This window comes from Corythoichthys intestinalis, chromosome 1 (genome assembly GCF_030265065.1).
Source record: "Corythoichthys intestinalis isolate RoL2023-P3 chromosome 1, ASM3026506v1, whole genome shotgun sequence".
NCBI classification, from domain to species: domain Eukaryota; kingdom Metazoa; phylum Chordata; class Actinopteri; order Syngnathiformes; family Syngnathidae; genus Corythoichthys; species Corythoichthys intestinalis.
This window is the reverse complement of record NC_080395.1, coordinates 5,526,865-5,552,839: the sequence shown is the minus strand read 5'-3', so window position 1 is coordinate 5,552,839 and position 25,975 is coordinate 5,526,865. Positions and strand designations below refer to the sequence as shown.

The 25,975-nt window shown below is 43.0% G+C and overlaps 1 protein-coding gene across 12 annotated transcripts; it reads left to right on the top strand.

Annotated features, from left to right (window-relative positions):
- The first annotated feature begins 1,768 nt into the window (after positions 1-1,768).
- LOC130908989 (NACHT, LRR and PYD domains-containing protein 3-like) lies at positions 1,769-18,661 on the top strand. Of its 12 annotated transcripts, none has more exons than XM_057825605.1 (12): positions 1,769-1,956; positions 3,554-3,727; positions 3,801-3,922; positions 7,774-7,833; positions 8,482-8,584; positions 8,652-8,729; positions 9,096-9,398; positions 12,135-13,956; positions 15,150-15,320; positions 16,363-16,536; positions 16,884-17,057; positions 17,311-18,661. In XM_057825605.1, the coding sequence occupies exons 7-12, from the start codon at positions 9,143-9,145 to the stop codon at positions 17,489-17,491; spliced, it is 2,778 nt and encodes a 925-aa protein (XP_057681588.1). In that variant the 5' UTR covers positions 1,769-1,956; positions 3,554-3,727; positions 3,801-3,922; positions 7,774-7,833; positions 8,482-8,584; positions 8,652-8,729; positions 9,096-9,142; the 3' UTR covers positions 17,492-18,661. The 12 variants fall into 12 exon arrangements, with proteins under 12 accessions (XP_057681588.1, XP_057681676.1, XP_057681510.1 ...); XM_057825693.1 differs by having other exon boundaries at positions 8,443-8,508; positions 8,613-8,729; XM_057825527.1 differs by having other exon boundaries at positions 8,443-8,584.
- Positions 18,662-25,975: the final 7,314 nt, after the last annotated feature.

Genomic DNA, 25,975 nt, shown 5'->3' with positions numbered 1-25,975 from the left:
CCAAAATACCCGATTTCCTGTTGGATTTGGAATATGGATGCAAGAGGCTTTTTGGAGCAGTTAGGCATAAGGTATCTACTCCCCAAATTTCATCGCTCCACGTTGAAAAAACTCAATAGGAGAGGCCTTTTTTAAAACTTCGTCGCCACTAGTTGGCACTGATGAGTTGATGCAAATGACCCCTACAAGACCCTTCAGGGTATGACTCTCAACAAATACGGGAAGTTTGGCACAGATATGTTGTATATCTGCCGAGTTATGACTGTTCAAAGTTTTTGGCGAGACAAATTGTTGACGGTCATTTTCACTTACGGTATGGACCTCTCCGCTTCAACGAAACCTCAATATTTTTCATCAGGTACCTGAACACATGTCTTGAGGCTTCCCTGAAACAGGTTCGAGGTCAATAGATTTTTTTCCCTTGGAGGAGGAGCCTGTCTTGTAAAGAAGGCCATTCCCTGTTCCCACTAGGGGGTGCCAGGCCTAATGGGTAATATTTCAATGCAGTCGTGTTCAGGCTGGGCTATCTGATATACACGCTAGAAATGAAAAAGATTGAACGTTGTATCACAGAGTTTTTAATCATTTTCTGAATTTGGTGTTTTGCCCAAAAATGGCCGACTTTGGGACCACGCCCAGGTCAGACCCTTGAATGAAAACTCACCATTTTGAAAACTTAAGATCTCATATGTCTCCTGAATAGTCTGACCAATTCTGAAGACGATCCAACAATTCGAAATCACTTAACTCATTTGCTCCCAGAACCGTATAAATACGTTCTATTTCCAAATGCTTCAGTGTCCCGATTACGTATTTATACGTCTTTTGCGTTTTTTTGTACAAGAAGCATCTAGAGCAGACATGTCCAAAGTCCGGCCCGGGGGCCAAATGCGGCCCGTCGTCAAACTTCATCCGGCCCCCTGCCTCCGTCATAAAATCAATAACGTCTGGCTCACACACAGACTTAATAAATTGGTCAGCAGTACTGCTACCAGCATATGAAGTCTCTTACACACTAAATGCTGCTCCTCATTTACCCAGTAAAATGCAGTAGCACTCGAAGCAACATTACCCCTTTTGACCCTTTACTTCCAATTTTCTAAAATGGCGACAATCAACAAAAATAAGTTTACTGTGACGGCCGACGCTTCAATGATAGGTGGAAATTGGACTATTTCTTCACTAAAATACGCAACAACTGTGTCTGCCTCATTTGCAAAGAGACAGTCGCTGTTTTTAGAGTTCAGTGTGAGGCGATATTACCAAACAAGACACGCTAACATGTACGACAAGATTACAGGGAAGATAAGTAGCGACAAATTGAAGCAAATTGAAGCTAGTTTAATTTTACAGCAGCAGTATTTTGCAAGAGCCCGAGAGTTGAAAGAGAACGGCTAGTTGTGAGATTGTTGAATTTATTAATTTAAAAAAATAATAATAAAGCAAATGCGACACACAGAATGGTTGCTAAAATTTACTTAAATATATTGTTCTGCGTAAAGGACGTCAACCAAGGTCGGCCCCCCACATTTTTACCACACCAAATCTGGCCCTCTTTGCAAAAAGTTTGGACACCCCTGATCTAGAGCTTCCGATCTATCGCCAAAACAAAAAACAAGCCTCAAAACCCATTTTAAAGCAATAAAACTGGCCACTGGAGGGCAGTAGCGCATTTGTTAAGAGCCCACAACTCAATTCAAACAGTACAACTTTATTAGGGAAGTTAGCAGAGCCCCTCCGTAGCTTGCTGCTCACGTCCACCGCACGCTCGAGTGTCCTGCACGGAAACGCGCACGGCCAAACCAGTTCCCCCCCAGGAACATAAGTTCCCCTGGTGAACGAGACAGTGGTCACCACAAAAAAAGACTTTTAAAAAAATCCATCGTTACGAGACAGTCGGCAATGAGGGAAAAGTTTAACCGCTGTCGCAGCCACCAAACGTCATCTCTCAGTTAGGTAAGTGTGAATAAATTGTTACTTTGCTATGAAAAGCTCTATTTGGCTGGTTGTTCATGTTATTTTGTAAAAGGAAAACATTATTCAGATGTTTGGGATGTCACTGAAGCAAAAAATAGCCGTGTTAAAGTCAAAATTATGTTTGAAATTTTTGCGTTTACAAAAAGCTCATTTTCTCCGTTTTTTCATCAGAAATTGGAAAAATGCTCAAACTAAGCTATTTTCTAATGCTGATTTCTAAAGAATGAAATAACGTATGAACTTATTTTTTTTTTCTGCTGAAAAAAGAGAGTCTAATCTTTCTTTTGGTGGGTTCCATGTTTATATAGCAATAGAACAGAATTTTTTGTCGGCCGTGCAAAATCAGTCAAAATCCAGCAAAATGGCCGGGAGCGAAGGGCCTTGCTCCGGTGAAAATGGCTGGGAGTGAATGAGTTAAATCGATAAAATTTCACCTTTGATCCAAAATTTCAGGCTTCCTGTTGGGTTTGGAATATGGGTGCAAGAGACTTTTTGGAGCAGTTTTGCACAATGTATCGACTCGTCAAATTTCATTGTTCTACGTTGAAAAAACCTAATAGGAGAGGCCTTTTTGAAAATTTCAAGGGGGCGCCACTGAGCCATTTTGTTAAATTATTTCGTAGATTATCAAAATTAATACAAAGTTGCGTGTATGTGCAAATTTTGGTGAGTTTTCCTGCATGTTCAGGCCTCCAAATGTAAACTCCAACTGTGAACCGATGAAATTTTCACATTTGATCGAAAATACCCGATTTCCTGTTGGATTTGGAATATGGGTGCAAGAGGCTTTTTTGAGCAGTTAGGCATAAGGTATCTACTCCCCAAATTTCATTGCTCTACGTTGAAAACCTGAGAGGAGAGGCCTTTTTGAAAATTTTAAGGGTCAAGGGGGCGCCACTGAGCCATTTTTTGACATTTTTTCGTAACAATGGAAGATTATTGAAATTTACGCGAAGCCGCACGTATGTGCAAATTTTGGTGACTTTTCGTGCATGTTCAGGCCTCCAAATTGGCCATTTTCATTCGTACACCTAGTGCTCGGGCCCTAATAACTTGACAGTCGGGAAGGTAGAAAGTTATGTTTGCTGTATTTGTTTTGAAGCTGTGCACAAAAAAATGTATTCTTGAAGTTGACAGGTGCGTATGAGAGCTTTAGCTAGAGATGTCGCTGTATTCATTTTCTATTTTCCATTAGATGGCTGTGAGTAAATACAACTCCTTCCGGCTGGCAACAGAGCGGCCTCCTCGTGTCATCATTCGTCTGTACAAGAAAACACAAAGCAAAAGTCCTATATAGCTAGGGGTCACCACAAGACAGGCTACACAACCATGTGATCTGTCCTCCTCGTCCAGGTCAGGACCCGGACCCGCGTTAAACCTCCCTCCCGTTGCCTTTAAGAATGTGCGCTGGTTGCTAAAGTAGCTAGCTTGGGCTTTTGGCTTAGTGCTCAGCGCGCTCGCCTACCGTGCTGGATTAGTCAATAAAAAGGAAGACACAATGTTACTTTCAGCAGAACCTTCATCACTTTTAGCAGGTTCCCTTCTTGACTTCAGGCGATGAATTCATTTGTTGCAGTCTGTCCAAATGCGAGATCACCATTAAAGGACGTGTGTCTTTGGCTGAGGCTTTCAAGTTAAACCCCTCCCATCTTCAAAAGTTATCTCTCATCAACAATCGAATAGAGGAAAAAGAAAAGAGGGTCTTATTGAGGATCGAGGAGGATCCCTGCTATAGCCTGAAGACTGTCAAGTAAGATCTAAACAATGTTGCTTATCAGAGTGTAAATGCATGTTCAATATCTATTGTTTGTGTCTTTCTTCAGATTTAAATGGGAATAAGAACAACGTTTGGTTCTTTAAGTCAACAAGGGCGAGTCATTCCAAATGTTCATTATTTGAAGACGTTGAGTCCATTTGGTCTCCTACGGATTTAGTTCGGTCTCAGGTACTCTCCGATGATTGCAAGAGAACCAGGTGTCGGTGCTACGGGCAAAGTAGTCTCGCTCACAGAATACGAGGAGATCGTCGTCGGGTTCTTTGCAGTGACAAGGGGAAGGTCTACGACGTTCCTACTAAACTGCTGGCAGTTGTTTTCATCCATTTGTACTGGGAGGGGCTGTCCAAAAGGATTGGACTTTAAGCACCCTCAATGGCAGCCAATGAGTTCAATAAGTACCCTTAAAAGGGTTAACTTAAAGAGCATATGACACGAGAAAAAAAGTCTAAAATGTCATTATTATGTGAATTAGAATCATATTTTGAGACGATTCGACTATATACAACAATTTAGCAAAGCACAGATGACGAGAAATTAGTCTTTTAATCTGCCGGTTAGCCACGCCTACCATTGTAGGGCTTTAGCGTCCCCAACAGGTGGATGACGTCAGCGGTAGACTTGGCTCATCGATTTTACTATTCAGCCCATTGAGGGGAAATTATTCAGAACGAGGAAAACGCGACGAAGAAAGCCGCAAAATGTCATTGTTTCAGTCTCTCTACTCCAATATTTTTACAGGATATTCTTTTTCCCCAAGTATTTTTCCCCAATAGCTATATAAATGGCTTGAGAAGGACCACTCTGCCCGTTGAGGGGGAACTATTCACAACGAGGAAAACGCGACGAAGAGAGCAGCAAAATGTCATTGTTTCTGTCTCTTTACTTCAATATTTTTACAGGATACTCTTTTTATCCAAGTATTTTCCCCAATTGCTAAATAAATGGCATGGTCATGACAAATAACAGTCTTGTGCTGAATGGAATATGAAATAATAAAAATGCATTTATTCAGGACGACATGGCAAAATTACTCCATAATGGTCAAAACTGTCGACTTCACCTTTACTGTCGCACCTCCCGAACGATATTTTATGACACCATTTCCCTTCCCCGGCTTCGGAGAATGTAAACAAACCAGAAGGCGTGACAGCTAGCCGACATGCTAACCCGAACCGAGTGATGTTTCAAAGTCTTCAAAGCGGAAAATCACACATAACTATCCTGGATTATTTGACATGACGACCCGGTTGTCTATTGTCGTCGCGGATCGGCAAACCGCCCGGCGCAGAGGAATTTACAGTTCGTTCCCCGGAGGAGGGTGGCTGGAGCTAACGCAGCTAACGTGCTGCTGCCAATGCATTAGGAGAGCTTTTTACATGCCTATCAATGATCAAACGTAAGTAGTCCTTCATTTAAAGGAAGTTTGTAGTGTTTACTTTGTAATCGCTGTATTCATATTTGACATAATACAAAACAAGATGTTTACTCACTTCATCGTAAGTCCAATGGTCCCACAGTAAATATCCACGGTTAATGGGAACCTTTTGAAACTCCAAAAAGGCGCAGCCGTTTGGCTGGCGTGATGCGAAAAATAAACGTATTAATCCGCAAAATCAGCTGAATCCTTCGTCCTCATACACAACAGTACACTGTAGCGTGAAGAGGACGTCTTCTACCGTACACGTCACAGCGCCCTCCTCCTTAATGCAAGACCGAAGCCGGAAGTCACTCATTTTCCTGGCGTGAGATTCAAAAAACTAAATAAATATAGCGATCGCTTCCACACACATCCAAGCGGTCCATATCATTCAGGAGCATAAAATACCGCGTGTATTATGAAATAAACATGCTTTTTCGTGTCACAGGCGGTTAAGTTTTTCACAAATTTAAAAGAAAATGTCATAAGTACACTTGAAATAGTTTCGCTCATTTTGACATCAATTTTTTAAATTTGATCATTTCACTTCTTTGTTTAAAATGTTGTCTTAAATGAGAACATTAAAACCCTAACTTAAAATAATTGCTTTTAAAAATCATCGAACAATTAAAAAAAACTTAAATTAATACACTGGAAACGTTTCAGTTGTTCTCACTATTGCAGCAGCGGGGGAGAGACGGGGCAGCGAAAAGAGTTCTGAAGCTATGACGAGCGGCCAATGATGAGCCTGTGTGCTAGAGGGGGAAGGACCAAGCAAAGTCACTTCCCGTTCAGTTATATTGCCAAGCAGTCTTTGGGATTTGTTTGGCAACGTCACTTCCCGTTTACTCACCGAACGATTCATTTGGGCAAGTGGGAGATGAGGGGGCCAACGATTCGTTTAATGATTAGTTTGAACGAGTCTCTTTACTGAACGAACCGGAATGGATTAATTTCCTCAAGTGAACTGTTTATGCCGTCACTACTGCTCTCCTGGAAGTAGTGACAATTTGACAGTACAAAAAGTCACGAAAGTGAAAGTAATTTCGTGACTTTGGGTACGCCACGGTTCCCTTTAGTTGTTTACTTTTCCCCTATACATTTTATATACCCATCGGCGGTCCTCCCGTCGTGGGTCGTGCGAAGACGGGAGAGATCACCCTCGCGCATTTTGTCGCCGCGAGGGCAGTGGTGGGTCAGGCCCTCCTGACTCGATGGCGAGTGAGAGGGAGGTGAATCAATCAAGCAAATAAATAATTAAACGGCCAGGGCCATCACAAGAGGACACCAGTGAGAGGGACTGGGGGAGTGCAGCACAACAAATTAATGACACAACCAAACACTGATACTACCCAGGCTGAGAAAATCTCACACATTGTGAACATTTGACGAAAATTATGGCATATTTTCGACTCGCTGTACTGACGTCCGACGAAAATTGTTTTCGTCTCTCAACGTAACCGGTCTGCATGGAGCCGCGCCGCATGACGCGATCCGTCCCCGTTGTGTGCGGTGCATAGAAACTTCCTTCCTGATGCCTTCAAGAGGGTGCGCTGGCAGCTAAAGAGTTTTGGCTTAGTGGGGGAGCACTGCAAGGAGCCGCGTCATATGACACATCTAGCACGGCAGGCAAGTGCATGACCACAAAGTAGAGCCTAGTTCGGGCCTAAAAAATCCAGCCCGACCCGACACGGCCCGCTGGTATTGAGGCCCGACCCGGCTTGAGCTCGATCACTTAACTAGATTTGCAGGCCCGAGCCCGAAAAACCCGATTTTTTTTTTTTTTTTTTTTTTTTGAGTGACGCGGAAAAAACGCAGCAGCAGCAATTTATTTTCATTTCTTCGAGTTGGCAGAAAAAAACGCAAATTTTCTTAATGTTTAAATAATCTACATATTTTTTTGAGAATTATCAAAGCATTCACACAACGAAATAACGCTGGGAAAGTTTGTTAAACATATTTCTGAGTGTGTGGGATATTGTTCTCACATGGACGCGCTTCTCTGACAAGGAGAGGGAACAGGAGAGGGAGGACAAGAAGGATAAGCGGCCGGCGCCACGGCGTTCGTGCACACGCACAAGCAAAAGCGCAATACAGAGTGCTTGCTCTCCATTTTTTTTTTTTTTTTTTAAATAATTTATTAGTCCGGCATGGCGGCCCGACCCGACCTGACCCGAACGTGAATGCTTAAATTGTGGGTTCGGGTTCGGGCACAAAATCTAACCTCTACCACAAAGCCCAAGCTAGCACCTTTAGTTTCCAGCGCACATTCTTGAAAGCATTGGGAGGGAGGTTTCACGCAGGTACAAGTCCCGACCTGGACAAGGAAGACAGATCGCGTCGTTCGGCGCGGCTCCTTGCAGGTTGACTACACCAAGACACGTTTTAGCTCGTCATGTCATCGTCATGAAAAAATTGTTTGTCAACCGAATATTTTTGTTATTTTCATTGTTGTTGAAAACATGTTTTTCCCCCATCCTCACTCTTTAAAAAGATACCAACTGGTCACAAAGCTGCTCAATCTGAACAAAATGGTGGCAATAATGCACATATATGGTGTTGTGGGTGTCACCAATGTTCACACCCAGCATGCCCTGTCTAGGAGGACCAGAAAGACAAGTTGTCACACGGACGGGAGGAGAAGAGGCAACAACAAGGCCGCGTAAGTTTTCACTTTAACTGAAATGATAAGGTGAAATAGTCCTAACTTTATTCCCTTTAAAGTTTGTTTATAATTTGCTCCGTTGGTCACTTAGCCTACTGTTTCATTTATCGCGTCGCAATTCTATCATGTGCTTAACGGGAAACACAAAAAAATCTTTTAATTGCACAGTACATTTTGTGTCCATCAAAATGTCTTTTAGCTTGAAATACCCAATTATATTTTGCATAAGACACAATTTTTAACGATCGTTTAATGACATTGAAGTTTTTCTTCTTTTTAGAAAGACATGGGTGCTTTAGAAGGTTAAGCAACTTCTTGTGAAATGTACAAGTGGCAACTCGCTTCCTTGTTGCCAGCTATTATTTGATTGTTTGCAAACTGGCCTCTTTGAAAAAGGAAATTCAGACTGAATCTGTTATACTTTTTCTTCCAATATGTTTTTAGGCATTTTCAATCTCAAAACAAGTCATTTAGTGCCACACTGTAGTGAACAAAGCAACAAGGGAGTTCCAACATGAGTGAAAAAGATTGACCTGACGTCCATGCTTTGCGTCGCGTCACTCAAATGCTTTACGAGCTCAAGTTACAATAAGTTGTCGTCTGTAGATACCTGATCGACGGTCATCTTGCTCACTCGTTTACAAGGTGAAATGATGCCTCTGGACAACGAGCGTAAGGAGCTGCAGTTGAAAACACTGATGGAGCTGGGGGAGGACAGCTTGCAGTCCTTCAACAGATTGAAGTTATGGTAAGCCATGAAAAGTTGTCGTTCACAGATACCCGATCCATGGTCATCTCGCTCATGCGTTTACAAGGTGGAAGGATGCCTCTGGACACAGAGCGTAAGGAGCTGCTATTGAAAACGCTGTTGCTGCCTCTCGTGCTCAGATAAGGTATAGTTGCACGGGGTTTATCGATTGCGCCAAGGGCATGAAAGCGATCAATTTATAATGAGAAAAAAAAGAAAAATCAAAACTAAGGGAGAACCCAGGAAACAATTTGGAAAGTAGTAGAGTAAAAAGTACATATATGTGCTGGAAAATGTATTGAAGTAAACGTAAAAAGTACCACTTCATATTTGTACTTAAGTAGAAATTCGCAAAAATGCACGAAAGGACAGTAATGAAAAATACCTTTTCTTCGTTATATTCGACCACTGCTTAGAGGAATGAAGACCTGACATCTGTGTTTTGCGTCACATCACTCAAACAGTTTATGAGCTCAAGTTACAATAAGTCAATAAAAGTTGTCGTCCGCAGATACCTGATCCACAGTCACCTCCCACACACGTATGTAAGTCAGAAGGATGGCTCTGGACAGCGGAAGGAAGGAGCTGCTGTGGAACACGCTGAGGGAGCTGGGGGAGGACGACTTTGAGTCCTTTAGGTTCCACACGGACCTGCCTCAAAGCGTACGCGAAGACCGCCGCCGGGTGTACATTGCTGACGAGCTGATAAAGAAGCACGGCGAGAACACTCTGGACCAGACCATCATGCTTCTGGAGAAGATCGGTAACAACAATTTGGCCGAGAAGCTGCGCAGCGACCTGGTGGAAATGAAAGGTTAGTCCCTGACGTAGCTTTCCGTGGTAGAAAGCAGGTGACTTGAAAACTGTGGAAGTTAACCATGAAATGACTCGTAGCAAAAATGTTGTTGCTCATCTATTTCCCAATCTAAACTCCTGAGACATACAGTAACTATTGCTTCTCAATTTGTGATCATTTGTTGCTGCTCTGTTGCTCGTAAAAGGCCCTTAGGAACAACAGATAGACTTTGTTTCTCTTTTTCATCTAAAACATATCTGAGAATGGTGAGCTCTTATCAAGATCTCATCAATAGCTCTTTCTCATCTCATTTATTTCTTTGACATGCATCCCCAGAGCAATAGATGAGGTCATTTTTAGCCACATATGAAGAACATGAGAAATCATTAAGAATTAAAAATAAATCCTTCACTCTTAAAAAAAAAAAAAAAAAGTCACTGATCAGTGTAACAATACATTGATTTTTTATTTTCACAACATGGCAGCAGTTTATATGAATAGAAAACAGTTTACTTTAAAAAATTACTTGTGGGACATCATAAAATTGAATCAATTCTCCAACTAATCATTGCCGTGGTGTTAGTACAATGACAGGAGTCTCCGCATGTCAAAGAACCGGAGAGATTCCTCTCATTTTAACTCTTCACACTCTGAGCAATTTTTGTGAAATTAGGGGTTGATTTTTCCATGAGTACATACAAAAAAAAACTGTGCAAACATGCCTTGTTGCACATATTTTTATTCCTAAATCATCAAATGTCATAAACTTTTTTTTTCCCAAATTTCTTTTTCATTTTTGAAAGTGTCATCACCAGCTAAAGTCGAAAAATTTCACATGCCAAATATGGAAAGTCAAACACATTGCTTGATGACTGATCAACTATAAATCCCGGTCAGGTTTTGACAACTGATCATATAAATTGAACATCTTAGCTTCGATTAGACATAACGCACATTTAGGTTGAGCAAATGAGCATGGTGTCATTTACATTCCAAAAATGGCACTTTTTGAAAATAGTTTGTGAACAATCGACATTATTGCCACCAAACTCACACTTTCTGTTCGTTTCATTGAAATGAAACATCATCTTTTACACCTGGGAGGGGTCTGTTCATGCCTCTGGCTCTACCTCTTGCCCTCTCAGCCCTTGGAGCTCTGGCAGAGGGTCGATCTGAAAAGTGAACAAAAAAATATATACTGGACTGTCTCAGAAAATTAGAATACACAATATTCTAATTTTCTGAGACAGTCCTGTACATTAATCCACCATTTAAAGCAGGGGTGTCCAAACTTTTTGCAAAGGGGTCCAGATTTGGCGTGGTAAAAATGTGGGGGGCCGACCTTGGCTGACGTCCTTTACATAGAACAATATACAGGACTGTCTCAGAAAATTAGAATATTGTGTATTCTAATTTTCTGAGACAGTCCAGTATATTCTATTCTTTACAAATAGCTCAGTTGTTACTAACCTTGTTAAAGGTACCGAACCCCACATCTTTCACATGTGGATTCACCGATCCCTTTGGAATTAGATCATAAAGCAGTTAATTTCTAATTCAAAACCTACCCATCTAAGCTAGCGAGCTAATAATTTAGCAAACTCTTGTTCAAAATTCTTAACATTTTGACAGCATGTTTTATAGATGGGTCAATATTTGAGACCACGCTGGCCATTGGTCTGTTGTATTCCCGCATACCAAGTGTGAGTCAACCTTCCACTGAGCAAACCAGTTCCTCCTCCTATCTGATTGAGGTCTAGCTGTTAAAAGAAACGGATTAAGTAAGTTAATTGGGAGTAAACCAGTCCAAAACCTGGTCTAAAAGCTACAGTACTTTGCCTAGATTTTAATCATCAGGGGAAAATAGGGCTGCGCATGTCTTTACCTTCGCCGAACCCCTTAGACTTGCTCACCGAACCTCAGGGGGTCGATCGAACCCATGTTAAGAACCACTGGAATAGCCATTTTCACACTATTTTTAAATTCACACATAAAATGTAAAAGTCAAATATAATAATAAAATCTTATAATCTATCAAAGACTTTTTAGGTGTGTAATGGAATTTAGCAGCTTACAAACAGACAAAACCACATTTTCTTTTGCCATCGTTTGCATGACCAATAATACAAGATGTTATTTATTCAGCAGTGAAGGTAACTCTGTTCAAGGTCGGTCTGGAGAGCTTAAATCTTATCTAATTTGATCTGCTCTTCAATATGTTTATGATAAATGGCTATATTTTTCATTTTATTACCTTCTTTGAGGAGATCAATGCCAACGTTGATCAAATCCTCTTCCTCTGAATTGATGCCCCCCTGTTTCTATGGACTCAGCTTCAGACGCGGCCTAATTCGGTGCTTCTACTTGCCTCCTTAGGACTTCTACTGGTGTTCTACACTTCATTCTACCCCTGCCTTGTCGTTGTGATTTCATTTTGTCGATGTAATTGTGAGGAAAAATTGGTTATTCTAGCAGAGCCGTGATATAAAACTTCAACTCAGAAACTTCAAGTCACCGCAGGAAAACTCATTTAGTTACGATGCAACAGTGCTGCCATCTGGTATTGAATGAAAGAGCGACTATTCCTCTATATACTGGCCAGAAATGACATCTTAACGACGAGTACAACAGGCGTTACGGCCCACATAAATCAACGGAACGCGATTGTTCAGTGGGGAGTGGAAAGAGTTTCCTTGGGGTTGGTCGCAAGGTGTGTGTGTTTTGTCCATAATGGGTCACTGCTGTTTTTTCCAGGTGCCGTCTTCTCCGTCCATGATGATAATCAGATTAACCGATTGAAGGGGGAGCTGCAAGACAACCTGCGGCATTTATACAGCCTCGCTTCCGAGGGCACCACCGAGCGCTGGCAGCAGCAGCCTCTGACGGATGTCTACACGGAGCTGGACGTCACCTACGGAGCAGACCCCAGCCCCGACGAGCGGCACGAGGTCCTTCAGATGGAGATGTGCACCGCGGTCAAGGAGTCTATCCTGCCATGCGACATCTTCAAAAGCCCTGACGGGACGCAACGACTGATACGCACACTTCTTACTGTCGGCTTCGCGGGAATCGGAAAAACATTCTTGGTTCGAAAGTTTGTGTTGGACTGGGCTAATAGGAATAGCAATCAGGACGTGCACTTTATATTTCCCTTCACCTTCCGCGAGTTGAACATGGACAAAGGAAAAAACTTCACGTTGGCCGAGCTTATCCGACTCTACGTGTGGCACATGAGCGAGGGGACGCTGAACAAAATATTTGCCGACCTGCAGATGTCCGGGAGGCGGGACTACGAAAGCAGCAGGATTAAGATCTTGTTTGTTTTGGACGGACTGGATGAGTGCTGCTTCAAAATGGACTTACAGAACCACACTAAAGTGGACATAGATGTGAAGAAGGCTTACCCGCTGGAGGTGCTCCTGGCGCACCTCGTCAAAGGGAACCTGCTTCCTTGCGCCCGGGTTTGGATTACCACGCGGCCCGCGTCGGCCCGCGATATCCACTCCGACTTCATCGACAGCCGAACAGAGGTGAGAGGATTCACCGATTCTCAGAGGTTGGAGTACTTCAGGAAAAGGTTCCCAAATGAGGAGCGCGTCATTGAGCACATTCGGAAATCTCGCACCATCTTCATCATGTGTCACATTCCCATCTTCTGCTGGCTCACCGCCACAGTTCTTCAGGATCATTTGGAAAAAAGGAAAGAGGGAGAGCTTCCCACAACGCTGACTGACATGTACTCAGCATTTTTAGGTTACCTACTGGAAAACTCCAAGGAGAGAAATACAATGAAGTACATCCTTGACGTGAAACCGCTAGCCAAGCTGGCCTTTTACCACACCATGAATAAGTGTCAAATCTTCTACGAGAAAGACCTGGTGGACAGCGGTTTTGATTACAGCCAAGCTGCAAAACACTCCGGAATATTCACTGAGGTCTTTAAGGAGGTCCCTCCGCTCAGGAGAAACAAACAGAAGATGTTTCAGTTCATTCATCTGACCATCCAGGAGTATTTGGCCGCACTGTATGTAATGATGAGCCTCTTCCACGACAACAAGAACGTACTGGATGATTCAGGTTGGTTACTGAAAAAAGTGGCTGAGCTTTTTAAGCAGACCACAATCACTGAGGTCCACCAGTCAGCTCTGCAGAAAGCCTCAGAGAGTAAAGGAAACCTGGACATGTTCCTCCGCTTCCTTCTTGGCCTTTCCTTGCGGTGCAACCAGGAACTAGTGGGGGAACTGCTGAAGGCTCCTCCGGACTGCGGGCAAAGCAAGTCAAAGACAGTCGAGTTGATCAAAGAAAGGATCCAACACAACACTCCAGAAAAGAATGTCAACTTGTTCTACTGCCTAAACGAGCTGAAGGACGACTCCTTGCTGAAGCAGATCCAGCAGGAATTAGCTTCAAGACATCTGTCCTGGCATCAAATGTCAAATGACATGTGGTCGGCCCTTGCCTTTTTCTTACTGACAGACGATGAAACCATGAAGTCCTTTAATCTTGCCAACTACTCCCGATCGCCTTTGGGGCTCGAAAAGCTGCTGTTGGTGGTCAAGGCTTCTCAAAAATCAAAGTAAGTTCTCTAAAGTGAAATATAGTGGAGTTCGAAAAGCCCAAAAGCACGATGGCAAATCCAAGAACAAGTGCACGAAAGACAAACAACTAAGAATGACTAAACAATAAAAAATCACAAAACAGATGAATTAAAAAAAAAAAAATGGAACTCACACACAAAAAAAATTCAAATTAAAAAAGAATTGCTTATAGGAAAACACGACAACGAATCTGAAAACAAAACAAAATTAACTCATTCACTCCCAAAGATGTGTTCATATATTTTTTGGAACACTTAAGTTTACTACCAAAAACAGTATAGAAACAAGAATTGAGGATTTTTAACTGCTCATAACTGAAGAATGGAAAAGTGTAGAAAAACTTCTTTTCGTGATGAAAGATTGGAATTGACTTGTTCTTTTTCAAGTTTGTGTAGCCATGAAACACAATATTCTGTCGTGCTTGACAGATCAGCCAAAATAATTGGAAATGAACAAAAAGCGATGCTTTCTGAAAAATGTCTGGGAGTGAGTAAGTTAAGAAACCGGAAATGGTTGGCACTGATGGCGAAGTTGACTCGTGGCTGTTTGGACGAGTGGAAGGATAACTATATAACCACGTCTATTGCTACTTTTGAAGTGATGATGACTGTGTGATTTATTGCAAATATTTCATGCTATTACTCGAGATGAACACATTTAATTGTTGCCTAACCCTAATTTCAATGTGTGTAATGCCTTAACTAAGTCATTGACATCAGTAAAGACGGTTAGAAATTGCAAACAAAAAGCTGGGTCAGTGTAACAGGTTTACCTAAAGTTCATCCTGAAACAGTAGGAGATCCAAAATCTTGAAAAATCTCAAATGGGTCAAAATTTGGGTTAAATCCAATCTATAATCTTAATTTTTTAAAAAAAATTGAAAAAAAAAAAGACTACGATTCACCCATCGTGGTTGTACGAGATGAACGTCCTTCTTGACGACATCTTAAACAAACACTGCGTCCATCCAGCACAAGTATTGTTGGTGATATTATCACGGGAAAATAAAATGCATAATATCTTTAGATTTTGCCATTTGCTCTTTATTTTCTGTTGTCTTGTTTTGTAGCTTGAAATATAATCTATTATTATTTTTCAAAGCACCATACCAAAGTCAGCAGAAGTTAGGTTTGGCTCACTCTCACGACTTCCTCCTTCCTGTGTTCTCCAGTCTAAGTCAATGTCGCCTGGACAAAGGCAGCTGTCACCTGCTGGCTTCCGTTCTCAGTTCTCCATCCAACCTGAGGCATCTGAATCTGGGCTTGAACCATCTGTCGGACGAAGGAGTGGAGATCCTCTCGAAAGGACTGGCCAGCCCACACTGCAACTTAGAAGTCCTCACGTAAGGAGCTCTTCCACTTAGAAATCTACCTCCAGTTTGTAATCTTCCGCGGATACGGTTGACTTATCGAAAGAATCACCATTGCCACTAGCCAAGGATAAGGGCCAAAATATACCGGACGTGTCTTTGGTCTGGGTCTGGCGAGATAGAGCGTTGGAGCCGTTCAAAGTCAGTGGTCCGGACTGTCTGCGGACCATGCGTCCCGGAGCCCGCCGGATGGGTTAAGGCTATTTTCTATTTTTACCAGAGATGCATCCGTCAAAATGGGCGGAGCAAGATTGATTATTCACGGTTAAAACACCTGCGAACATGGACGAAGAAGGCTTCATCATGGAGTTGGAAAATCACCATGTGATTTATGATGCAGCAGATCATTTTTATAAGAACAACAAAGAAAGGTAGATGCACAGTGTCTTAGTTTGTGCGTTTTTCTGGCAAAGATATCAAACAAATGACCTGCTGACAACTTTGTTTTTTATTAACACACGGGGGGAAAAAAAAACAAACTTCCACAACCTGTGGCTCTGGGCAGGCTGTGTCTGTCTCCCTCACTCCCACGTCACTTGACCAAAACATTATCCCCATTGCGTGCACTTCAGGGTGCCTCAGAAAACATTCAATCAGAACATTACACATGGGACGTCACAGCAGAAGCTATGAGGATGGACGGTGGGTTATTATGCAAGTTATGTAATTTAAAACAGAAATAGTGTCACAAACTCATAGTAAAAGCAAAATAAGAATTCGGCAAAAATGTTCAATCAAATCAAGACCACCTCACTTTCCGCTTCTCTGATGAGTACAGTGTTTGCCATTGTTTTTAATGCCACATTATCGTGCACGATTACGCGAGAGCTCACGACGGGACGGCGTTGCCGGACCGCAGCTGAGCGCAGCCGGTATGTTTTGCCTATTTTTGACATACTGCGGAGCACGCAGTCAACACGTCCGGTATATTTTGGCCCTTTTTACTTAAGTAGAACCTTCATCAATTCAACCAGGTTCCTTTCCTGACTTCAGGCAATGATCTCATTTGTTCCAGCCTGTCAATGTGCTGGATAACAAGAAGAGGATGCATTTCATTGACTGAGGTTCTCAAGTTAAACCTCTCACATCTTCAAGAGCTATACTTAAACGGTAACAAACTGTCGGATGAGGGGGTTGAAATCCTCTCTAAAGGACTGTCCAGCCCAAACTGCATCTTAAAAGTCCTCAAGTAAGGAGCTCCTTCAGTTCGTAATTTTCCATGAATCCGGTCAGCTAATCAAAAGAATCACTGCTGCTGTTAGCGGCAACTCTGATAAGTTATGTAAAAAAAAATTTTTTTTTTAAATTCCATGTCAAGTTTTCATAATTTTTAATGCCTCAAACACTTAGTTTATTGCTTTTTAAGGTCTGAATTTTTCAAATAAATCAATATAATGACTTTTAATGCTTTTTAATGATCCACATCAACCCTGTATTAGACAAGGAAAAGGCAGACACATTATCACTTTCAGCAAACCTTCACCACTTTTACTAGGTTCCCGTCTTGACTTCAGGCAATTATCTCATTTGTTGCAGTCTAAGAAAATGCTTGGTCACAAAGCGAGGATGTGTTTCACTGGCTGAGGCTCTCAAGTTAAACACCTCCCATCTTCAAGAGCTGGACCTGAGCCTGAACGATCTGTCGGATGAGGGGGTTGAGATCCTCTCGAAAGGACTGAGCAGCCCACACTGCATCTTAAAAGTCCTCAGGTAAGGAGGTCCTCCAGTTCGTAATCTTCCGTTGATCCGGCTAATCCAAAGAATCACTGCTGCCATTGGTAGCAACTCTACAAAATTCCTTACAAGAAGAAAGAAAAAAGTTTAAGTAAAAAAAAAAGTTTAAGTATTCTTAAATAATTTGTCATAAATTAATCACTGCTTCTACTATCCAAGGATAAAGTAGACATTTTACTTTTAACCAGGTTCCCTTCTTGACTAAAGTGAATCATCTCATTTGTTGCAGGCTGTCACGGTGCGGGATCGCAGATAAAGGATGCATTTCATTGGCCAAGGCTCTCAAGTTAAACCCCTCCCATCTTCAAGAGTTATTTCTCATCAACAATCGAATAAAGGAAGAAGAAAAGAGGGTCTTATTAGAGCTCAAGGAAGATCCCAGCTATAGATTGGAGACTGTCAAGATCTAAACAATGTTGCCTATCAGAGTGTACATTCATCAAATTCAATACAGAATAGATCATCTTTCTTCAGATTTAACAAAAGGGAACAAGAACCTTTGGTCCTTGGCGTCAAGAAGGACGAGTCATTCCAAATTTTCATTATTAGAAGACGTCGAGTCCATTGGGTTTGGTCTCACGTATTCTCTGATGATTGCAAGAGGATCGGGTGTCGGCGCTCCGGGCAAAGCGGCCTCGCTCACAGAATTCGAGGAGGTCGTCGTCGGGTTCTTTGCATCGACATGGAGCTGGAGTTCAAGGGGAAGGTGTGCGACGTTCCCACTAAACTGCTGGCAGTTGTTTTTATCCATTTATACTGGGAGGGGCTGTCCAAAAGGATTGGATTCTGAGCACCGTCAATGGCAGCCAATGAGTTCAATAAGCACCCTTTAAAGGGTTAACTTATGTTTCTCACAAATTTAAAAGAAAATGTCATACGTACACTTGAAATTGTTTTGGCAAGCAAGTAGGATTTGGTAAATTATGATGGAGTGCGTTGTTTTCTTGATATAGTATTGCAAATTTGTAAGCCCGCTTTTGTTCGTAAATTGTATAATTGTGTTCATAAATTAAAAAAAAAACAAAAAAACTTGAAATTGTTTTGCTCTTTTTCACATCAATATTTTAAACTTGATCATTCTCAGTTCTTTGTGTAAAATGTTGTTTTGCATGAGAGATATGCTGCTCTTTTTTAAACTGCGACATCACAACCCGCTCTCTGCACTTCTCACTCTGTATAAATCTTTATTTGAACCACATTTACAATATTGTAATATCACATGGTGCAACCAGAGGCGTAGCGTCCCATTAGGCATACGCAGGCAATTGCCTAGGGCCCCCAGAGGGCCAACAGATTTAGCACACACAGCTTTACTGCACTGTCGCAGCGACAAGTGTTGGGAGTGTTTCAATACCATGGAATCATTTGGCAGATTATCTAACGATTCTGTTATCAATCCCAATCAGCATTAACCATGTCATGTAGATTACACATGTTTAAGAAAGTCCAACCAGCTATTAACACCACATGATTGTTTAAAGAGTGACTCACCAAGTACTCTCTGGAAAGTCCTTGCCGAGTTGTTTTACGTTGATTTTCACAGGCCACCTCATTATTCATGCGACTACTTAAATAAATGATTTTTCCAAGACAGTCTATTATTGAGTCTATCATATTCCTTATCGAATACTCTATAAGAAAAATATAACATATGCATCTAAAATAATCGTAAACGATTTTATTAGCAATTTTAATACTCCTTTAGCAAGGTTCCTTGGGTATGCGTACGTTCCCATAGCAACTGGTCCTGTTATTGTCATACGTCACAAGCGCTGCGTATTCTGGGAGCGAGAGTAGGCGTAAGGCATTTCGAGCAGAGGACGTCCACTTGATGTGGGCGTCCATGAACCAGTGTAAGTACATCCATATGAGTCAGTGTAAAGTGCTTAGTTTTCGCCACTTTTATGGCCAAGATGACCGCACGAGTATGTATGTGTGTCACGTGAATCAGAGTGAGATTGGGTGGCGATATGGCCTTTTCTAATTGGCAAAATGAAGAGAAGTTATCCTTCTGGAAGCAAAAAAAGAAAGGAAAAAAAACAGGAGAAAAGGAAGCAAGACAGCGGTGAATGTACTATGTAACAGTAGTTTTATGTCCTAATCAGGGGTCGCGTTAACCGGAAATTTTCCGTCGTTGACCGGTTTTTTAAAACGGTGACGGAAAAAACTGAAGTCCGTCAGTCATTTTGACAGGTTGCAATTCACACCCCAGACCACAGGGTGGCAAGTTAGCATATTAATTAGCTATTGTCTCTCTTAATGCATGACGTCGTTGGCTATTCTGTCAGAATATTGTAGCGTAACCGGGGTCTGGCGGCGGCACCGTGATTGACACATCAACGCGAGGTTCTTATTGGTGCACCCGGTGTGCCAGCGCGTCATCCAATTGATGGACAAGATTGCCGCCTGTGTATAGACCCCAATCACATGACGTCACAACTCCGCCCCCCTGACCGGAGCCGCCATATTGTGTGTCAGCCTGTCATGTTTATACATTACCGCTACGTACATGCCTCCTATTACGGCGTGTTTTTCTGCTCGTTAATATTAATAATCAAAATGGTGAAGGCGTGTGTGGCGGTTGGTTGCTGTAACAGAGAAGATAGACGGAGAGACTTGAAGTTCTACCGTATTCTGAGAGACGTGAAGATGAGAGCGAGATGGACTGCTGTAATTCGACAAGAAATCTGGGCACCAAACGATCGCCACAGACTATGTAGTAGTCTTTTTATATCTGGTAAGATGCATTTAATATATATTTAGAAGATTTTGGGCTGACAACCACAATTAAGATCATTGTGTGACGTTGGTGATTGGGGTCTATATCGTTGCCTCCTTTTCTTTGGGGGCGGAGTTGTTGGCGGTAAGCAGAGTAAAAAGGGAGAAAAATACCACGACTTCCGTGTCTAATTTTTCGCCGCCAAGCAAGCGTTACAATATTAATTAAAAATGAATGAAAACTAAATACTATTGAATATGTCATCATTATCATTTTAAAAATTTAAGTGACGGGTAAAAATAGACTATGACCGGATTTTTATGACCCTGTCAGTCAAAATGACAGACAACGAAAATGTCTAGCACAACCTCTGGTCCTAATGTAGTAGAAGCACTGCAGAATAGTAGTAGTAGTATTTTTATGTCCTAAACCAATTAACTGCCTTGACTTGTTGTAACTAGCTTGTTAGCGTTTGCTAACAGCATTACAGTATGCTAGCGTTTCTTCATACATAAAGATGTCACCTAGAACATAAAATCAGTGTTTAGAATCAACATACATACTGATCAGCCAAACTGATAAGATGTTACATTATTCACTTTTGTGCCAGAATGTTATCCTTACTAAGTAAAAGCAATATAACTTACCAGCTAGTCAGTAGAATACGGTATGTGTAAAGCCTTTACACATACACATGTGCAAGTAAGGGGGACAGTTGGATTTGGAGCAATTTGCTCCAAATCCAACTGTCCGCCTTACTTGCATACACTCGAAGGGCCCCATGTTGCTTGTTGCCTGGGGCCCCCGGGGACCCTTGCTACGCCTCTGGGTGCAACACATTTCCAACTCTAAAAAAGCTTGAAACACTACAGAAAAAAGTTATACATGCCCTAACGTGGTCCGAGTTCATTGTTCCAACTAAATATTTCACCACCACCACCTTCTGAGGCTAAAATAACACAACTACTTTCAAAATGCTTGCATAATTTATCAGGTCATCCATAAAATAAACCATAAATTAAGTGATCTCATCCCAACCTGTACTCCTCAGCACACATACAGTATATGGCGGAAAACACAGACAAGACTGAAAAAGCAGTTTCTGCTCTTGCACTCCCTGCTGTCTTTTAAGCCAAAACAACTGTTGTGTTTCATAGAAAAATATGTCTATATGCTGCCATAGCAGATATAAATGGCGCATTAAGCACCCCGAACTATTTTTAATTTGTCCGTTTTACCCGTTTACAGACCTCGCCCTACCGCTTTTGTTTCAACCCAGCCATAAAACGAAGGTAATTATATTTATTATTCAAAATGCCTGTCATTTTTATCTTAGAATCATTAATGATGCCAAATATTTTGTTTAAAAAAAAAAAAAAATTCGCTCGCAAATTTTAAACTTTTAAACAAATTATGTCACAATGAAAAAAATGGTGTCCGTAAAAAAGTCATGGACATCTACCTTATAACTATTGCTCAATTGTAGGGCTGTCAAACGATTAAATTTTTTAATCCAGTTAATTACAGCTTAAAAATTAATTAATCGTAATTAATCGCAATTCAAACCATATTTTTCTGTAAATTATTGTTGGAATGGAAAGATAAGACACAAGATGGATATATACATTCAACATACGGTACATAAGGATTGTATTTGTTTATTATAACAATAAATCAACAAGATGGCATTAACATTATTAACATTTTGTTAAAGCGATCCATGGATTGAAACACTTCTTAAAAGATAAATGTTAGAAATTTTATATTAAAACCCCTCTTAATGTTTCGTTTTAATAAAATTTGTCAAATTTTCAATCAAAAAATAAACTAGTAGCCTGCCATTATTGATGCCAATAATTACTTACACAATGCTTACGAGTGCTGAAGCCTATAAAATCAGTCGCACCCAAGCGCCAGCAGAGGGCAGCAAAACTCCATAAAACACAATTAACAAGTGGGCGTTTCACTATACCGTCATTTAAAGTGCATGTGACACGAAAAAGCATGTTTATATCATGATACACGCGGTATTTTATGCTCCTGAATGATATGGACCACTTGGATGTGTGTGGAAGCGATCGCTATATTTATTTAGTTTTTTTAATCCCGCGCCATGAAAATGAGTGACTTCCGGCTTCGGTCTTGCATTGAGGAGGTGGGCGCTGTGACGTGTACGGTAGAAGACGTCCTCTTCACTATACAGCATACTGTTGTGTATGAGGACGAAGGATTCAGCTGATTTTGCGGATTAATACATTTTTTTTTCGCACCACGCCAGCCAAACGGCATCCATAATCATTCTGTATGAGGGAAAGGCGTATGCCCCTTTTTGGAGTTTCAAAAGGTTCCCATTCACCGTGGATATTGGCCAAAACAAGCCGACTACAGTGGGACCATTGGACTTAGGAGGAAGTGAGCAAACATCTTGTTTAGTATTATGTTTTGACCATTATGGAGTAATTTTGCCATGTCGTCCTGAATAAATGCATTTTTATTATTTCATATTCCATTTAGCACAAGACTGTTATTTCTGTCATGACCATACCGTTGTTGGGAATAATTCATACCTTAAAATATTACGCAATAATTACCTGACTCCATTTTAGTGTTATATAAGTTTTACCTTATCACCAAACACTCTTCCAACAATTACGCGTATTCGTTCTGAAAAGAAAGGCGTCAGGAAGCCGGCATTTTCACACACGAGTGGATTTATTCCTAACAAGGAAATCTAATACAGCACTTGGGTCTCAGGTCCCTCAGTACAGCCTCGTACTCCCCTGTGTCTATCAGGAGAAGCACACATCCCGAGTTGCCCAAGAATGATTCATACTACACAATATGCAAATACATGTTCCTAGCGACTATTGATTGGCTATGTGATACCTGCAGTTATCCTTAGCTTGCTCTGATTGGTTTAAATTCCCCTGCAAGATGGCGTGGTCTTCTCTCTTCATCTCCGGGTGGTCCCTCTCAGTGGGGGGTCCCTCTCAGTATGCGGGACAGCCGGGTTATTTTCCCGCCTTTTGAGACAAAAGGGAGCGTCTGCCCCCCTTCCTGTGGTTGACTGTGGGCTTGTTCTGCAAGTCCTGTAATTGTGCCTTCACACACATCTGTTATGTTTGTTATGACGGCAAGCCGTTAATGTGGATCCAAAAACACAGACCAGGAGATCAATAGAACAAATGTTTGTGTTTAATTAGTATAACAAAGGGCGCACGCTAGAAAACGCGGATATAACAAGTACAACAGAGGACGCACGCTAGAAAACGCGGATATAACAAGTACAACTTAGGACGCACGCTAGAAAACGCGGATATAACAAGTACAACTTAGGACGCACGCTAGAAAACGCGGATGTAACAAGTACAACTTAGGACGCACGCTAGAAAACGCGGATATAACAAGTACAACTTAGGACGCACGCTAGAAAACGCGGATATAACAAGTATAACTAAAAGAGCACCCAAGAAGGCGTGAATATAACAGAGTACCAAATCCTAACTACAAAAACCAGAAGAGCACAAAAGTAAATAAGATCAAACCAGACACGACCGAAGAACGTCGGAAGGCACCGAGGATGACGATGAGCACACAGCGATAAGCAAGGCAGGAACAAGCATATGCAATAGTCCGACACTCGCAGACGGTGACAGGAATCCTTAAATAGTGAGCGCTCCTAATGCGCCACAGGTGTGCGGCCACGGCCCCGCCCATCCAGCTGAATCAGATGCTGGAAAGAAAAAACAACTGAGAAGGCATACAGATATGACAGAACCCCCCCCTCAACGGACGCCCCCTGGCGGACCACCTGGTTTCGAGGGATGAAGGGAGTGGAAATCCCGCAAAAGCGATGGATCGAGGATCCAGGAGCGGGGGACCCATTGGCGCTCCTCAGGGCCATAACCTTCCCAGTCGACCAGGTACTGCACCCCCCTTCCCCGCCTCCTAGAATCGAGAATAGTACGCACCGTATATACCGGCCCACCGTCAACCACGCGAGGGGCAGGAGGAGGCACTGGTGGAGGGTTCAGGGGGCTAGTGGAGACCGGCTTGAGCAGAGACACGTGGAAGACTGGGTGGATCTTCATTGAACCGGGAAGCTGTAGCCTGACCGCGACGGGGTTCACCACAGAGTCCACAGCAAAAGGGCCCACGAACCTAGGGCCCAACTTCTTGGAAGTCCCAGCAAGGTTCAAATCCCGCGTTGATAACCAGACCATCTGGCCCGGACGATAGACCGGAGCGGGTCTTCTGTGGCGGTCAGCAATCAGGCGGTTGCGGGCTGCAGTGCGGACTAGTGCAGCCCTAGCGTCCCTCCAGACTCTATGGGCCCTCCGCAGGTGCACTTGGACGGACGGCACGACGACCTCGGCTTCCTGAGAAGGGAACAGTGGTGGTTGGAACCCGTATGCCGACATAAAAGGCGACCTCCCAGTGGCTGAGCTAACGAGGGTGTTGTGGGCATATTCCACCCAAGGCAGGTGTGAGGCCCAGGAGGCCGGATGCAGTTGGCAAACGCAACGGAGGGCAGCCTCCAGCTCCTGGTTGACCCGTTCTGTCTGTCCGTTGGACTGTGGGTGGTAGCCGGAAGACATACTTGACGTGGCCCCCAGAGCTTTGCAGAATGCTCTCCAAACCCGAGACACAAACTGGGGTCCCCTGTCAGAAACTAGGTCAGACGGAATGCCATGGGTTCGAAAAACGTGTGTTACCAGCAGGTCAGCGGTCTCCAGAGCTGAAGGCAACTTGGGGAGAGCGACGAAGTGCGCCATCTTGGAGAATCGGTCAATCACTGTCAAGATGACGGAATATCCCCTTGAGCGTGGAAGGCCAGTAATAAAATCGAGTGCAACATGGGACCAAGGACGAGATGGAACAGGCAACGGACGCAGAAGTCCTGCTGGAGCTTGATGGGCCGATTTGCCCCGAGCGCAGATGGAACACGCAGAAATGTAGTCCATGACGTCCTTTCGCATACCCGGCCACCAAAACCTCTGGGAAATGAGGAAGAACGTGCGGGACACACCCGGGTGGCAGGCAAACTTCGAGGTGTGCCCCCACTTTAGCACACCTGCACGCTGAGCGTCCGGAACAAAAAGTTTGCCAGCAGGGCAGCCTCCGGGCACCCTAACACCCCGTAGAGAGTCTTCCACTAGCCGCTCAACCTCCCATCGGAGTGCGCCGATGATCAGGGTCTCTGGAACAACAGGCTCCTCTGAAGACATTTCCTCCACCGGTTCATGAATTCTTGACAAGGCATCGGGCTTCCCGTTGCGTGATCCCGGACGGTAAGTAATCACATAGTTGAAACGTGTCAGGAACAGCGCCCAACGGGCCTGGCGTGTGTTGAGGCGCTTGGCAGCCCGAAGGTACTCCAAATTCTTATGGTCGGTGAGTATTTGGAACGGCACCTCCGTCCCCTCCAACCAGTGCCTCCATTCCTGTAAAGCCTGAACTATAGCGAGCAGCTCCCTGTTGCCGACGTCATAATTTGCCTCCGCGGGGGTGAGGCGGCGGGAGTAGAATGCGCAGGGGTGTAGTCTCTGGTCGACTGCAGACCTCTGGGATAGGATGGCCCCCACTCCGGAACTCGACGCATCAACCTCGACCACAAAAGGAAGATCTGAGTCAGGGTGAACAAGGACAGGTGAGCTAGTGAATGCCCTTTTAAGACCTACAAAAGCGGCTTCCGCCACAGAGGACCACACAAACGGGCGTTTATTAGAGGTCAACCTGGTAAGGGGCTCGGCCCTCATACTATAGTTCCGGATAAAACGCCTATAAAAATTGGCAAACCCGAGGAACCTTTGTAACTGCTTACGTGAAGTGGGGGTTGGCCAATCTGCAACTGCCTGAATTTTGGCTGGGTCAGGCCGTAATTGCCCTTTTTCGACGATGAAACCAAGAAATTGCATTGACCCGCGGTGGAACTCGCACTTCTCGGCCTTGACAAACAGCCTATTTTCCAGAAGCCTTTGGAGGACCATGCGGACATGTTGGCGGTGTTCCTGCAAGTTTCTAGAAAATATTAAGATGTCATCTAAATAAACAAAACAGAAGACATTTAGCATGTCACGAAGCACATCATTTATGAGGCTCTGGAAAACAGCGGGTGCATTAGTCAGACCAAAAGGCATGACTAGGTATTCAAAATGTCCGAGCGGGGTTTTGA

What these genes read in the sequence shown, in the direction of transcription:
- LOC130908989 (XM_057825358.1), top strand. Translation starts at nt 9,143, where the DNA reads ATGGCTCTGGACAGCGGAAGGAAGGAGCTGCTGTGGAACACGCTGAGG. An exon ending in CGACCTGGTGGAAATGAAAG is followed by an intron (nt 9,399 to 12,134) that starts GTTAGTCCCTGA and finishes TGTTTTTTCCAG; the next exon opens with GTGCCGTCTTCTCCGTCCAT. An exon ending in TGCATCTTAAAAGTCCTCAG is followed by an intron (nt 17,058 to 17,310) that starts GTAAGGAGGTCC and finishes CATTTGTTGCAG; the next exon opens with GCTGTCACGGTGCGGGATCG.